Source organism: Vigna umbellata, chromosome 11 (genome assembly GCF_029865625.1).
Source record: "Vigna umbellata cultivar VRB3 chromosome 11, Vumbellata_1.0, whole genome shotgun sequence".
Taxonomy (NCBI): Eukaryota; Viridiplantae; Streptophyta; class Magnoliopsida; order Fabales; family Fabaceae; genus Vigna; species Vigna umbellata.
The window spans coordinates 3,022,338-3,039,168 of record NC_142175.1 but is presented as its reverse complement, the minus strand read 5'-3'; the positions used below and the strand labels follow the sequence as shown (position 1 = coordinate 3,039,168).

Here is a 16,831-nt window from a genome sequence, read left to right as displayed (position 1 = left end):
AAAGAAAATTTGTATCTTTATCAATAAATTTTCAAGTATAGTAATTGTACTTACGAAGTTGAGTACATCCTAAGAAAATGAGTTACACAAACTACCCTAATCTTCCATGCATTAAATGTTCTTCCATCCATCCTCCTCTTAATATTTGTCCTCGATGAATTGATGGTGGTTTTCCTGCAAATAACACTTTGACTCCCAAGTTAGTTGGGTGCATCAGATAATAATTAATGTTGTAAATATGAACATAAATTATATACCTGACGGGTGTACTATTTATAGGATAATTATGGGTTTGTGGGTCCTTACCTATATGGGCCTAGGTGGGCCCATGACCCATTTATCTCACTAGTCAGTTGTTTGATTAAGAATGTGCTAAATTAAAGAAGAATAGGCCGAGTTACGGCTAAGTAGAAACATACCTGCTTGTGGTCGGGTAAGAAAATGTCAGCTTGTATCCAAGAAAGAACAAGCTGGCTTTAGGTCAATTAGGAACTCGTGGCTTGTGACTGGGTAACATCAGGTCGACTTGTGTTTGGGTAGGAACTGACCAACTTCTGACTAGGTAGGATTCCATATTGTGGCTAGGTAGGAACTAGTCGACTTATGGTCGAGTAACATCAGGCCAATGTATGGCTAGATAAGAATTGACGGGCTTGTGGCTAGGTATTGAAGTAACGAGAAACACTAGAAGGGAGGGGTTGAATAATGTTTCTATATATCATTTTTGGAGATGATATTTGACCACCATAGGAATAGATTGGATGATTCTCGTAAGTGACTAAATTCTTAACCTATAAACATTATGCTAATAGATATGTTTATAGTCATGGTGTTTAGATAATCTTCATAGCGTTTAGGAGAAGTAACTCTTAGATGAAGAAATATCCATTGATAAGCATGCATGTTAGTGATTTACTTTCGGAACATCTGATGTATTTGAAAATAATATGTTTGTAAAGCTAAGACATCACACACAAACATCTTATATTGGTTCACTCAACTGAGTTTCGTCCAATTCTCCTCTAAGATAACTTAGAGGGTTTCACTAGATTTTCAATGAAGTACATGAGTATTTTTACCACTCCTGGTTGTGCTAGTCAAACCTAGTAACCCCTGTTACTCTGACTAGAACTGAGTATCACCCTGACGGTTCTTGCACTTAGTGTTTTATTTGACATTTCTTATATTCATTTCTTGTGATTGTATATTTTTAAACATATTATGTGCAGGCTTTTTCTATGTTCTTTAAGCTTATCACTTCTGTTTTTTTATGTAGCTCTAGATGTGATCTTGATTTTACTTAGATTTGGCTTGACATATTGATGCTTCTAATGTAGACTTTGTACTCCTATGTTATATTTAGTTTTTCTTTGTGACATTGAGTGTTTTTTGTATTCTCTGACTTTTAGTGTTTAGACGTTTTATAATCATTATAATTTTTTCTTTGTGTTTGTGCTCTTTTTTATTTTTTCCATGCTATTTCCTTTAATGTTGTTTGTTAAAGTTCAAAACCAGAGAAGCTTTAGACGATCCTAGTCTCTCTCTCTCACGATCTTGTCTTCACAATCTGGATCAACCCGACTTGTGGCCAAATAACATTAGGTTGTCTAGAGTTCATCACCCCACCAATCTTCTCATGACTTGAAGACATTGAAAGACCTCACTAAAAAATAGTTGTAGATCACCTTTAGTTTACAAAACATGATACCGATAGTAAGTACCCAATAGTTTACCTATACTGCAAATTAATGCAAAGAAAAGAAAAGGAAATTGGAATCTTTATCAATAAAATTTCAAGTATATTAATTGTACTTATAAAGTCGAGTACACTTTGTGAAGCTGATCTACATGGACTACCCCATTCTTCCATGTGTCAACTGTTCTTCTTTCTGCCCTCCCTCGTCCTCCATGGATTGATGGTATTGTGCCTGCAAAGGACACTCTAAAGCCCAAGTTAGTCGGGTGCGTCAGGTAGCAATTAATGTTACAAATATGAACGTAAATTATTTATCTCGATTAATGTACTATTTATAAGATAATTATGAGTTTGTTGGCCACCACCTACATGGGCTTGGGTGGGCCTATGACCCATTTACTTCATGAGTTAGTGGTCTGATTTAGAATATGTTAAGTTAAAGAATAGTATGCTATTAGAGTATGACAAGTCGGGTTAGAGCCAAGTAGGTCGGCTTGTGACCTGGTAGGAATAGGCTGACTTATGTCCAGGTAGGATTAGGCTAACTTGTGCTTGGGTAGGAACTGACCAGCTTGTGGCCTAATAGGAACTGGCCAGCGACCGTGTAACATCAAGCCATGTATAGTACATTAGTTCCTCAATCTTCTTAGTACTCGGTAGTCGTCCTCTACTGTAGTCCAAATGTAAAGAAAAACAAAGAAAATTTGTATATTTTTCAATAACCTTTCAAGTATAACAATTATGCTTTCGGAGCTGAATACACCCTCAAAAAATGAGTTCCACAGACTACCTCAATCTTCCATGCATCAAGTGTTCTTCCTTTCGACCTTCTCTTTGTACTCGTCCTCCATGGACTAATAGTAGTGTGCCTGTAAAAGACACTCTGAGGCCTAAGTTAGTTGACTGTGTCAGAGAACAATTAATGTTGTAAATATGAATGTAAATTATTTACCTCGATGAGTGTACTATTTATAGGATAATTATGGATTTATAGGTCCTCACCTATATAGGTCTAGGTGGGTCTGTGACCCTTCATGAATCAGTTGTTTGACTCAGAATTGCTAAGTTAAAAAATAATATGCCATTAGAATATGAGAGATCGAGTTAGAACCAAGTAGAAATAGGTTGGCTTGTATCTAGGTAAAAACTGGTAAGCTTGTGGCCGAATAGCATAAGGCTGAGTTGTGGTCAGGTAGGAACTGACAAACTTGTAACTAAATAAAAACTGTCAAGTTTGTGATCCAGAAGAAACTAACTAACTTATACTTGGATAAGATGAGACTAATTTGTGGTCAAATAAAAATTTTGTAACCGTATATGTATTAAGTACATTTTTATTTTTAAATGAGGATTTATTGCAAAAGCAAAAAATTAAATAAATTATTTATTATGTACTATGTTTATATTTTCGTCCTATTATTTTATTCTGTTAAGTTAAAATATAATTGTTGTTATAATTTTTCTATTATTTTATACGCTAATAATATATGTATATTAATTTTAGTTTTAAGACAGGCTTATTTATATAACTCATTGATATTTTATGTGATTTTCTTTAAATTTCAGATTTTATTTTAAGAAATTTAAATTTAATATAAAACGGATTTAGAATGATCATTTAAAGAAAAGTTTTTTGAAGAGAAAACATCTCAAAAATATTCGCTTAAAATGCCAAATGTGAAACCCTGATAAATTAATATATACAAATCCATTCTCTGATCACATTTTTAAATGCACTGTGCCACGTCAAATTCCACTCTTTTCCTCTCTGCATGCACTAATGCCATCTGTCACGTTGGAAGCTTCCAAAAGCTGTAGTGGAAATCAGGTGGCAGTATGTGAGTGCACCATTGTTTGACGAGGAAGAGAAAAACAATTTCTCTGAAAACACTTCTCTTCCTTCCATGCAATCTTCTTCTTCCTCAAGAAATTCTGGCCTTCCATCTTCTCTGTATTCTCCCTGAACTCTTTCATGTTCTCTCTAAGATAACTCACCTTCATCTCCTCCAATCTCATTTCAGACACCGTAGGAAACCTCTCTGCACCGTGAGCATTCTTCTGAACCAAACAGAACTGAGAACTGAACTGGTAAGTTCTCGTCTCTGCACCTTTATCTATTTAGTTCATGCGAACCAATTTCTGGTTGCATGCATGAGTTATAGGTCTGAACCTTATGTCATTTTGGTTTATTAGATTTAGTGAGAATCTTGGAGTGACTCGTTGGGTAGAAAGCCGTGAGAGCACTAGAGAAACCATAAGCATTTGGAGTTCACTGCTAGACAGGTAAGGGAAGCTTTAGTAATTTAATTTAATACTGGTTTGAGGTTCATGACAGTAATGAAGTGTACTGGATGTCTGAAATGCATGAAATATTTGATGTTTGAGTATGTATGAAAGATCCTGTGGCACTGGTTGTATATGAATGATAATGTGTGAAACTGTATGTTGATGCTGATATGTCTGCACTTGAAAATGGATAATTCGGGTTGATGAGATGATGAATATTGTTGGATTTTATGCAGAATGTGTAATATATGATTTGGAATATGATTGGAGTCTGGATTTATGAGATGACAATATGAATTCTGTAATGTATGAGATTTATGGTGAAGATGAAATTTTAAAGTCCTAATCATATGAAAACTGTGAAATTATCTGTTTGAAAAATCTGGAAATTCTTATCTTCTCTGATTGATCTTGTACGCTCGTTATCGAACGGTCTTATACCGTTCGGTTTCCCTGGAACATCACTTAGCATGAGGATTCTTTCATTTGGAAAGGACTCTGATTAAGAACGAGCGTTATTGGTGTCAAGAGTTAGGCGTGAGCGTTCGGCTTAGCCTAGCGTGTCCAATTATTGAAAATAAATTGAAGTATAGTTAGGACGTTCGGTTTTGTTTACCAGCGTTCGTCATAAGCATCGCTTAGTATTAGACTGAGCGTTTGTCCAAAGGAACTCTCGGTCTTAGATTGAGCGTTCGTCCTAGTTAGCGTTCGGTCTGATACCGAAAGTCCGTTCAGATGAGCGTTCGTTCTATTTGGTGCTCGGTCATTGACCTAGCGTTCGTCCTAAGGAGGGTTCAGTTTCTACTGAATGCTCGACCTTATCATTGCTCGTGAGCGAACTTCACAGCATTCGTTCAATTTATTAGTTAACGTTCGGTCTTTGACTGGCAGTGTTCGTTTCCGAATTTACTAATGCTCTGATTATTTCTTTGAAATCATTTAAACTGTGATGGTCCTTTTCATTTAATCTCAAGTCTTTATACTTAGAATTTTCCTAAGTATTACTTGGATCTTTTAGAATCAATTTCAATTAAATTAGTCAATTGTCTCAACGTCTGTGAATGAATAATGGTGCGTTTCTTTTGTTCAGAAACGTGATAGCAGTGTACTGTAATACAATCATCTGAATCTATTAAATGATAAACTTCGTTTAAATTAAGAGAGTGGAACATAGAATGAAAATGTGAATAAGAGAACTGGTTAACATGTGCGAATGGTATTTGAATGAATTTTATGGGATTGGATTGTGAATGAGCGTTCCAAGGAGGAACGTCTCCATGGTGTGAATATGAGAAGTAGTGTAGTATGACCATGGTAAAGCTGCTGATGGCTGTTTATCCTGATATTCCGTGAGTGCTCATCCTCATGTAGAGGGGAGTAGGTCATGCGTGGGAATGGCAGGAGGCCCTAGTCCTATTGAGTACTTTGGACTGATAGGGTTAACCTCGGGTGGCAGCTGATGGATGTTTCCAGTTACCACACCACCCGGGTGCAAGAACGCCTGTAGATACATGGCTTCATACAGTCCGGACAGTCTTTAATTATGAGAATTGGATAAGCTACTGTATGCGAGAAATATATCTAATGTTGTATGAAATGTATGATTGATTTACTATGTTAAAATATGTTGATTGTATAAATTAAATTACCTAAGCTTACCCTTGCGTTTTCCTTGTGTTGTCTACTGTTTCTGTATGTCCGTATTGTCAATGCAATGATCATCCGTTGTGGATGTGAGCAGATGGTGAGGCACCTCTGGAAACAATGCTGGAAGAAGAAAATTTGGAGGATGCCAACTTGGTAGAAGTTGAGGTTAAAGCTGAGCAGTAGAGCGCTCGTCCTGTGGCAGTTGTTAATCTTTCTGTATAGTATTTTGGGACGTTAGTTGTATAGTTTTGCAGAACGTTTGTCTAGGGACTCGTTTTATTTTTGGTAGATTATGAACGCTGTAAATTTTAGTACGTTCGGTTTTTATTTTGAGCAGCTGTTGTAAATATTAAGACTGCACTGTAATCTCTGTAAATGTGATTAAATTCTGATTAATGGTAATTACTATTTATTGGGATGTTACATTTATTGGTATCAGAGCAGTTTTGTTCTTTTAAGGACATGTAGGGTTATGAGTACACTAGACTTTCGTTGTGTGCTTATTGTGTGTTGATGAGTTATTATTTTTTTTAACTCTTGAACATAACTAACTTACGTTTTCTCTGATCCAGAAAACGAATGGCGCCTAGACTTCATCCCCCACCTCAGCCAAACGAGGCTGACACTTCTAGCAACACCAGAATGTTGGAGACAGTCATTGATAGGCTGCAACAACAGAACACAACCTTAATTGAGCAAAATGCTGCTTTAATGAGGCAAAACCAGGAAGCACTGAATAGTTTGGAGGCCTCACGTATCAGCTCTGAAGCAACTCAGAGGCAGTTGATGGACCTGCTGACCTCTACTAGAGGCACACCAGGAGCCTCTTCTTCTACTGCTGCACCTAATGCCGAATGGAGTTTGGAAAGCTTCTTGCAGCACCACCCTGCAAAGTTCAATGGAAAAGGCCTTCCTGATGAAGCGGATCAGTGGCTTAGAGATATGGAGCGGATCTATGATGCTAAAAGATGTCCAAATGAAAACCGTTTGGCATTTACAGAATATTTGTTGACAGGAGAAGCTAGCCATTGGTGGTCAAGTGTGAAGATGCTGTTGACCGAAGCCCAAAGTCCAATTTCTTGGGAGGTTTTCAGGACTAAATTCTATGAAGAATATTTCCCAGACAGTGTGCGTTTTGCTAAGGAGGTGGAGTTCCTTCAATTGGTGCAAGGCAGTATGTCCGTCTCAGAATACACCAACAAATTCAAACATCTTGTCCGTTTCAATACCATGGCTACCAGCGAAGAATGGCAATGCAGGAAGTTTGAGAACGGGTTGAGAAGTGATATGAAAGTATTAATATCCTGCCTGGGTATCAGATCCTTCCCTGCTATGGTTAAGAGAGCAAAGGTGCTTGAGAAGAACATTGCTGAGGCCGAAAAACATAAGAAACAACAAGTGAGTAGGGGTCCGGTTTTGTCCAGAGGTGCATCAAATGTGAGAGGGTCCCCATATACTCGTCCCACTCAATCCTCTGGCGGATCACAAGCTTTGGTCACTGTTGGCCAATCTGGACAGCCGAGAAGCTTAACCTGTTATCAGTGTGGAGGACCACACTATCGGTGGGCTTGTCCACAGTTGCCAGGAGGAAAATATTGTACTCGTTGCAGACAGAATGGCCACTTGGAGAACGAGTGCAATATGGGAGGACGTGCGGCAATGAGGCCGCCGAACACTGGGAGAACCCAACAAGGGAGAGGTGGACGTGCGCAAGCCACAGGAAGGGTGTACGCAATCACTGGTGCTGAAGCTGCTCGTTCAGGTACACTCATCACCAGCACTTGCATGTTGTATGGAAAGCCTTGCTGTGTACTGTATGACTCGGGGGCAACTCATTCCTTCATCTCGAAGGCGTGTGTTGAGAAACTAGGAATAGTGGAGAGTGAATTACAGTTTGACCTGGTGGTGTCAACCCCAGCGGCTGGTGGGATCAAGACGTCTACCGTTTGTGTAAGATGTCCTATAGAAGTTGAGGGGCGTAGATATAAGGTCAATCTCATTTGCTTACCTCTGCAAGATTTAGAAGTAATTTTGGGGATGGATTGGTTGGCTACCAATCGGATCCTCATTGACTGTGGGAAGAAGGAGTTAGTCTTTCCAGATGAAGAAGAGGAAGAACTGTCAATCACTCTTGGGCAGTTTAAGGAGGATATCATGGAGGGGGCAAGCTGTTTCCTTATCATGACGTATGAAAGCAGTGAGATGGAGCGTTCATCCAATGTTGATAACAGTGGAGAACGAACAGTAGTGGAGGAATTTCCAGATGTTTTTCCGGATGAAGTACCTGGTCTACCTCCCATCCGTGAGGTAGAATTCACAATTGATTTGGTAACCACTGCTGCACCCATCTCGGTTCAACCTTACAGAATGGCACCAGCTGAGTTGGTGGAGCTTAAGAAGCAAATTGAAGAGTTAATGGATAAGAAGTTCATCAGGCCAAGTGCTTCACCGTGGGGAGCGCCTGTATTGTTGGTCAAGAAGAAGGATGGCAGCTCACGGCTATGCATTGATTATAGACAACTTAATAAGCTGACCATCAAGAACAAGTATCCTCTTCCAAGGATTGATGACCTGCTGGACCAGTTGCATGGTGCGTGTGTATTTTCTAAAATTGATTTACGTTCGGGCTATCATCAAATTAGAGTGAAAGAAGAGGACATTCAGAAGACTGCATTTCGGTCTCGTTATGGCCATTATGAGTACGTGGTGATGCCCTTTGGAGTGACAAACGCACCTGCAATCTTCATGGACTATATGAACAGAATCTTCAGGCCGTACCTTGATAAGTTTGTCGTGGTGTTTATTGATGAAATCCTCATATATTCCAAGAACTTTGAAGAACATGAAGACCACTTGAGGATTGTCTTGAGCGTATTGAGGGAGAAAGAGCTGTATGCCAAGCGTTCAAAATGTGAATTCTGGATGAAGGAGATCCAATTTTTGGGGCACGTTGTTTCTGCTGGTGGTATTGCAGTGGATCCAGCCAAGGTGAAAGCAGTGCTGGATTGGGAGAGTCCACGTTCAGTCACGGAGGTTAGAAGCTTTGTGGGACTTGCGGGCTATTATAGGAGATTCATTGAAGGATTTTCTAAGATAGTAGCCCCTCTGACTTACCTCACCAGGAAGGACCAGCCGTTTGCTTGGACAGATAGATGTGAGGAGAGCTTCCAGGAATTAAAGAGGAAATTAACGAGTGCTCCTGTGTTGGTCATTCCAGACACGGCCAAACCTTTTGAAGTGTATTGTGATGCATCGTATCAAGGTTTGGGCCGTGTACTGATGCAGGAAAAGAGGGCAGTGGCTTACGCTTCCAGGCAGTTGAAAATTCATGAGAAGAATTACCCCACACACGATTTGGAGCTGGCAGCAGTGGTGTTTGCTTTGAAAATATGGAGACATTATCTGTACGGTGCAACATTTCAAGTGTTTAGTGATCACAAGAGTCTCAAGTACCTCTTTGATCAAAAGGAATTGAATATGAGGCAAAGGAGGTGGCTTGAATTCTTGAAGGATTATGAATTCGAACTGCTGTATCATCCTGGAAAAGCCAATGTGGTTGCTGATGCATTGAATAGGAAGGCAGTAAGGGTCTCGGCAATGATGGTGAAGGAGCTGAACTTGGTGGAGAGTTTTAGAGATCTAAGGTTACAGTTTGACTTAGGAGCGAACGTTATCAGGTGCTGTAACCTTAGAATTTCCAGTGATGTGTTTGATCAAATTAGGAGGAAGCAACGTGAGGATGAAGAACTGGTGAAGATCTTGAGCGTGCTTGGTTCGGATCAAGCCAAAGAATTCAATGTTGGAACGGATGGCCTATTGCGTTACATGGATAGGACGTGCATTCCAAATGACAGTGAGCTGAAGCGGATTATAATGGAGGAGGGACATCACAGCCGTCTTAGCATGCATCCTGGCATGACTAAGATGTATCAAGACCTTCGTTTATCCTTCTGGTGGCCTGGTATGAAGAGTGACATTGCACGTTTTGTGTCCTCTTGCTTAACCTGTCAAAGAGCCAAGGCTGAACATCAAAGACCAGGGGGATTGCTGCAGCCATTGGAAATTCCAGAATGGAAGTGGGACAGCATCTCCATGGATTTTGTGACTCATCTGCCATGTACAGTCCGAAACCATGATTCAATTTGGGTGATTGTGGATAGATTGACTAAGAGCGCCCATTTCCTGGCTGTTAATTTAAAGATGTCCATGACAAACTTGGCCAAATTATACGTTAAAGAGATTGTTAGATTACATGGAGTTCCTTCAAGCATTATATCAGATCGAGACACGAGATTCACATCTCGTTTTTGGCAGTCATTGCAAGGAGAATTGGGAAGCAAACTGCAAATGAGTTCTGCTTATCACCCTCAGACGGATGGCCAATCTGAACGAACCATCCAGACTCTTGAAGACTTGTTGAGGACGTGTGTTATAGATCATATGGGAGTATGGGATGAAGTTCTGCCGCTTGTTGAATTCACATACAATAACAGCTTTCAAGCAAGCATAGGAATGGCACCGTTTGAAGCTCTTTATGGAAGAAAGTGTAGAACTCCTTTGTGTTGGTTCTAAGAAGGTGAGACTGCAGTAACCGAACCTGAATTAATCCAACAAACAACTGAGAAGGTGAAATTAATCCAAGAACGATTGAAGACGTCTCAAAGCAGGCAGAAATCGTATGCTGATAAGAGAAGAAGACCCTTAGAGTTTGCTGCTGGAGATCACGTGTTCCTCAGGCTGAATCCAATCACTGGAGTGGGGAGAGTTCTTCGTCCAAAGAAGCTATCACCTAAGTACGTTGGACCTTATCAAATTCTGAAGAAGATTGGATCAGTTGCGTATGAACTGGCTTTACCACCTCAACTGTCCAACCTTCATCCAGTCTTTCATGTTTCACAACTCCGGAAATATATAGCTGATCCATCACATGTACTGGAGTTAGAAGACATCCAAATTCGCCCAGACAGGACACTGGAGATGCAACCTGTTTGTGTGGAAGACAGCCGCACCAGACTCTACAAAGGCAAAGATGTTCGTCTCGTAAAAGTGGTGTGGAATGCAAAGACTGGTGACTCAACATGGGAGGTTGAAGAGGCTGTGAGAGAATTATACCCGCACCTATTTCCTGGTAAGCCTTAGGATTTTCGAGGACGAAAATTTTTTTAGTTAGGGGGAATGTGAAACCCTGATAAATTAATATATACAAATCCATTCTCTGATCACATTTTTAAATGCACTGTGCCACGTCAAATTCCACTCTTTTCCTCTCTGCATGCACTAATGCCATCTGTCACGTTGGAAGCTTCCAAAAGCTGTAGTGGAAATCAGGTGGCAGTATGTGAGTGCACCATTGTTTGACGAGGAAGAGAAAAACAATTTCTCTGAAAACACTTCTCTTCCTTCCATGCAATCTTCTTCTTCCTCAAGAAATTCTGGCCTTCCATCTTCTCTGTATTCTCCCTGAACTCTTTCATGTTCTCTCTAAGATAACTCACCTTCATCTCCTCCAATCTCATTTCAGACACCGTAGGAAACCTCTCTGCACCGTGAGCATTCTTCTGAACCAAACAGAACTGAGAACTGAACTGGTAAGTTCTCGTCTCTGCACCTTTATCTATTTAGTTCATGCGAACCAATTTCTGGTTGCATGCATGAGTTATAGGTCTGAACCTTATGTCATTTTGGTTTATTAGATTTAGTGAGAATCTTGGAGTGACTCGTTGGGTAGAAAGCCGTGAGAGCACTAGAGAAACCATAAGCATTTGGAGTTTACTGCTAGACAGGTAAGGGAAGCTTTAGTAATTTAATTTAATACTGGTTTGAGGTTCATGACAGTAATGAAGTGTACTGGATGTCTGAAATGCATGAAATATTTGATGTTTGAGTATGTATGAAAGATCCTGTGGCACTGGTTGTATATGAATGATAATGTGTGAAACTGTATGTTGATGCTGATATGTCTGCACTTGAAAATGGATAATTCGGGTTGATGAGATGATGAATATTGTTGGATTTTATGCAGAATGTGTAATATATGATTTGGAATATGATTGGAGTCTGGATTTATGAGATGACAATATGAATTCTGTAATGTATGAGATTTATGGTGAAGATGAAATTTTAAAGTCCTAATCATATGAAAACTGTGAAATTATCTGTTTGAAAAATCTGGAAATTCTTATCTTCTCTGATTGATCTTGTACGCTCGTTATCGAACGGTCTTATACCGTTCGGTTTCCCTGGAACATCACTTAGCATGAGGATTCTTTCATTTGGAAAGGACTCTGATTAAGAACGAGCGTTATTGGTGTCAAGAGTTAGGCGTGAGCGTTCGGCTTAGCCTAGCGTGTCCAATTATTGAAAATAAATTGAAGTATAGTTAGGACGTTCGGTTTTGTTTACCAGCGTTCGTCATAAGCATCGCTTAGTATTAGACTGAGCGTTTGTCCAAAGGAACTCTCGGTCTTAGATTGAGCGTTCGTCCTAGTTAGCGTTCGGTCTGATACCGAAAGTCCGTTCAGATGAGCGTTCGTTCTATTTGGTGCTCGGTCATTGACCTAGCGTTCGTCCTAAGGAGGGTTCAGTTTCTACTGAACGCTCGACCTTATCATTGCTCGTGAGCGAACTTCACAGCATTCGTTCAATTTATTAGTTAACGTTCGGTCTTTGACTGGCAGTGTTCGTTTCCGAATTTACTAATGCTCTGATTATTTCTTTGAAATCATTTAAACCGTGATGGTCCTTTTCATTTAATCTCAAGTCTTTATACTTAGAATTTTCCTAAGTATTACTTGGATCTTTTAGAATCAATTTCAATTAAATTAGTCAATTGTCTCAACGTCTGTGAATGAATAATGGTGCGTTTCTTTTGTTCAGAAACGTGATAGCAGTGTACTGTAATACAATCATCTGAATCTATTAAATGATAAACTTCGTTTAAATTAAGAGAGTGGAACATAGAATGAAAATGTGAATAAGAGAACTGGTTAACATGTGCGAATGGTATTTGAATGAATTTTATGGGATTGGATTGTGAATGAGCGTTCCAAGGAGGAACGTCTCCATGGTGTGAATATGAGAAGTAGTGTAGTATGACCATGGTAAAGCTGCTGATGGCTGTTTATCCTGATATTCCGTGAGTGCTCATCCTCATGTAGAGGGGAGTAGGTCATGCGTGGGAATGGCAGGAGGCCCTAGTCCTATTGAGTACTTTGGACTGATAGGGTTAACCTCGGGTGGCAGCTGATGGATGTTTCCAGTTACCACACCACCCGGGTGCAAGAACGCCTGTAGATACATGGCTTCATACAGTCCGGACAGTCTTTAATTATGAGAATTGGATAAGCTACTGTATGCGAGAAATATATCTAATGTTGTATGAAATGTATGATTGATTTACTATGTTAAAATATGTTGATTGTATAAATTAAATTACCTAAGCTTACCCTTGCGTTTTCCTTGTGTTGTCTACTGTTTCTGTATGTCCGTATTGTCAATGCAATGATCATCCGTTGTGGATGTGAGCAGATGGTGAGGCACCTCTGGAAACAATGCTGGAAGAAGAAAATTTGGAGGATGCCAACTTGGTAGAAGTTGAGGTTAAAGCTGAGCAGTAGAGCGCTCGTCCTGTGGCAGTTGTTAATCTTTCTGTATAGTATTTTGGGACGTTAGTTGTATAGTTTTGCAGAACGTTTGTCCAGGGACTCGTTTTATTTTTGGTAGATTCTGAACGCTGTAAATTTTAGTACGTTCGGTTTTTATTTTGAGCAGCTGTTGTAAATATTAAGACTGCACTGTAATTTCTGTAAATGTGATTAAATTCTGATTAATGGTAATTACTATTTATTGGGATGTTACACCAAATGAAATCTGTGAGAATACATATGGGTGTAACATAGTACCAGGACTAAATACATATCTGTGAGAATACATATATGTGAGAATACATATTTAAATAGCCATATAATAGCATACCGAATAATTTGAATTGCTATTTAATCAGAATATCAGTGTAATTGGTGAACTGGACGGACACCCACCTAGCCTTTTAATAGCATTTAAATTTATCTTTTCAATATAATATTAATTATTTTTTGTTTAAAAAATATATTAATAACATTTAAAATCTTTTCTTTCTTGTTACCGGATTCACGGAACCAAGAACTAATTTTACTGACAACTATACGATTATCAGCATAATTATATATACATAAATGTTATATAACTTCCTTTAATTATTATATGTTTTTAATGGTGGACCTTCATTGTATTTAATATTATCAACCTTTTAGTTTTCGTTTATAACATGTAAGAAAAGGTAGCGGATGGTAGTGGTTAAAAGGGGGTTTATATAGAACATGAATCTAACATTATTAGGCTCTTATATATTATACTATAACAAGTGAAAAGATTTAAATATATTTTTAATCATTTAAATTTGATGTAAATTTAAAATTATCTTTATCTCAAATTTTAATATAGTTTTTAATTATCAAATATTGTATATAAATAAATATAGTCTTTCGAATTTAACTGAGTTAAATTTTTTGAATATATCAAATGAGACTGATATTTGAGTTTTTTTTTTTGTAATTTTTAATAATTTTTTTCTTAAATGTTACTTTGAAAAAGTCTTTTAACATGTAAAAGAAATTTAATGTTATTAGATAATTAAATTAAAATAATTATATTTATTTATTGTTAAAATTTAGAAAATAAAATATATTAAGATTAGGATACTAAGACAATTAATTACATATATATTTAACTCTCTATAATAAATATATTAATAAACTGAGAAAAGAAAAACAAAATGACTAATTATATAATATTTATAAATCTCATTCTAATTAACTCAAAACTTTTCATTAATATTTGTTTTGTTTCATTTTAGAACATGAAGAAAAAAAAAGTGAATGAAGATTCAATATTGATTATTATATTAGAGAAAAGATAGGTAATTATATATATATATATATATATATATATATATATATATATAATTGAAGAGAAAAACATTTTTAATATTTTCGTAAATGGTTTATGCAAAGAAACTTAGTATACAAGTCTTAAAGAGATTAAATCCATTTTCAGGGAAGAAAAGTGAATCACTTAGGATTACTTAAATGCTAAATTTTTCTTAGCCAAAGTTAACTTTAAGTCCTCTTATACCCTAATTCTTAAAGGGATTTAGACTTGAAATAGACTAGACAAACATTAAGCTACCACAATTAAGAAAAACGCATGAATCTAAAGCTATACGGCCTAAGGTTAAGCTAGAAGGAACTTTGGTTCCCTCACACTTAAACCAACTACAAGCACAAAGAAATAAAAGTTAAAGGCTCTTGTTAAGAGATGGAATTGAGCACCAAAGACTCCCCTAAGATACCTAACAAAAACCAAATTACAAGTCCAATGAAAAACAAAATTACAACTAAAATGAAATACACACAAATTTAAGCTTACCATAAGGCCTCTTCTACCTAGGATGCTACCTCAAGGTTTTGTGTTGGCTCTCCAAAGGAACCTCACTGTTTTGGTTCACCAAAAAAACCTACATCACAATATAACACCACAAAGCGAAATAAAGTATAAGGATAAAGCAAGAAAATGTCTAAAATGAACAAAGACTTTCCCAAAAGGAGTTTATATGGACAAAGCCAAGATTAATTAGGAGACAAGAAAGAAAATAAATTGCAAGAAAGAATGGTTAGGAAAACAAAAGAAATTACCTAAAGAAAGACACTAGAATAGACCATAAAAACCAAAAACTACTAGAAAACACAAGATACTTTTTTTCTTTTGCAAGCTTTGATCAAATGGTGCACTATGGACATACTTTTTAGATTAATTTTTCTACTGGATAAAGCATTTTGTATGTGAAAAATAGCAGCCAATATCAACATACAAGTGTTCACAAAGTTGGTGGAAATGGTACTTATATATGCCTTTTGCTTTTACTTTTTGTTTTTACTTTTTGTATTTTTTGTCTACTTTTTCTTTTATACCTTTTGTCTCTTCTTTTCTTTGAAATTTTCAGCATACACACCTAATCAGCCCCAAATTTGGAATGTTGCAAAGGTTTTTAAAGAGCACATAAACTTATAGTACCAAAATGAAGAAAACCTACTAGAATCAAGTATAACATGAATCACAAAAAATGACATAATGAAAATCTAACTCTATGAACTTGTTCATGATCTAACAATAAATATAAACTCAAATATGTAAAATAAAAGCACTCAAAAACACACACATAAACTATTTTCGGAAAAAAAATTGAATACATATTTTTGTGAATTTTCAAAGCCCAACTGAGAAGTAATGACATATAAAGGACTAGACAAGACTCTAGACAACTTGGATGGATTAAAACTCAAAACGACCAAACCAAAAGACGAATAAAGATTCCATAAAAATTAAGAACGTGATTTCCAACACATTTAAGAGCATTTAGAAGGCACAAAACAGTAGCCAAAACTACCAAAACTGAACAAATGATATATAGGAACCTCTGACCTAGATGTAGTTTAACTTTCAAAATCGTCACATTTTATTGCCAAAACAAATGATAGATTGAAAAACACAACAAGATAAGTAAGGAAATAACATCAACAACACAGAACAATAAAGGATAGATAAGGAAAAAAAGCCTTAACTTTTCAAGAACCAAAGCTCTAATACTAAATGATGGAGAATCTCCTAGCTAGGTTGGGCCAAAGCTATGCAATGAAGATGGTCCCGTGAAAATATTTGGTGCAGAAAATGGTGGGGAAAGGGTCTGAGGTTGTGCAAGTTAGGATGGCTAAGGGTGAGGAGTTCATGAACTTAGGTAGTTTGATGGTGATGGTGCGGTGTTTGGTGACTCAAAGAAAGGTTAGGCCAACTCTAAGAGGAAGGTTACTAGAGGGGCCTCATGAGTTGCTCTAGTCTTGATGTTTATTATTTTAGTTCACCCATACTTGTTTGTTATGGTGGTTGTTATTGCGATGATCATATAATGGGTTATACGGGAGCATATACATGAATGCAGGTGCTTATAGATATGAGTAGACTACGTTAGAGGGGATTAGCCATGGGGATTTGAAGAAGAAAAGTTTCATGGTTTTATATTTTAACCAATGTATTTAATACTTTACATTGCTTTTGATTATGACAAAACTTTTGATTATGAAGGTTATTTGTAATACATACGTTTTACTT

At 37.3% G+C, this 16,831-nt stretch overlaps 1 protein-coding gene across 1 annotated transcript; it reads left to right on the top strand.

Annotated features, from left to right (window-relative positions):
- Nucleotides 1-6,208: 6,208 nt before the first annotated feature.
- LOC148190767 (uncharacterized) lies at nucleotides 6,209-16,558 on the top strand. Its single transcript, XM_088102109.1, has 3 exons — nucleotides 6,209-7,654; nucleotides 7,769-7,909; nucleotides 16,391-16,558. The coding sequence occupies exons 1-3, from the start codon at nucleotides 6,209-6,211 to the stop codon at nucleotides 16,556-16,558; spliced, it is 1,755 nt and encodes a 584-aa protein (XP_087958235.1).
- Nucleotides 16,559-16,831: the final 273 nt, after the last annotated feature.

Coding starts and splice junctions, on each gene's coding strand:
- LOC148190767 (XM_088102109.1), top strand. CDS start 6,209: ATGGCGCCTAGACTTCATCCCCCACCTCAGCCAAACGAGGCTGACACT. Junction 7,655..7,768: donor TACCTCTGCAAGATTTAGAA/GTAATTTTGGGG, acceptor ACTCTTGGGCAG/TTTAAGGAGGATATCATGGA. Junction 7,910..16,390: donor CAGATGTTTTTCCGGATGAA/GTACCTGGTCTA, acceptor TATTTGGTGCAG/AAAATGGTGGGGAAAGGGTC.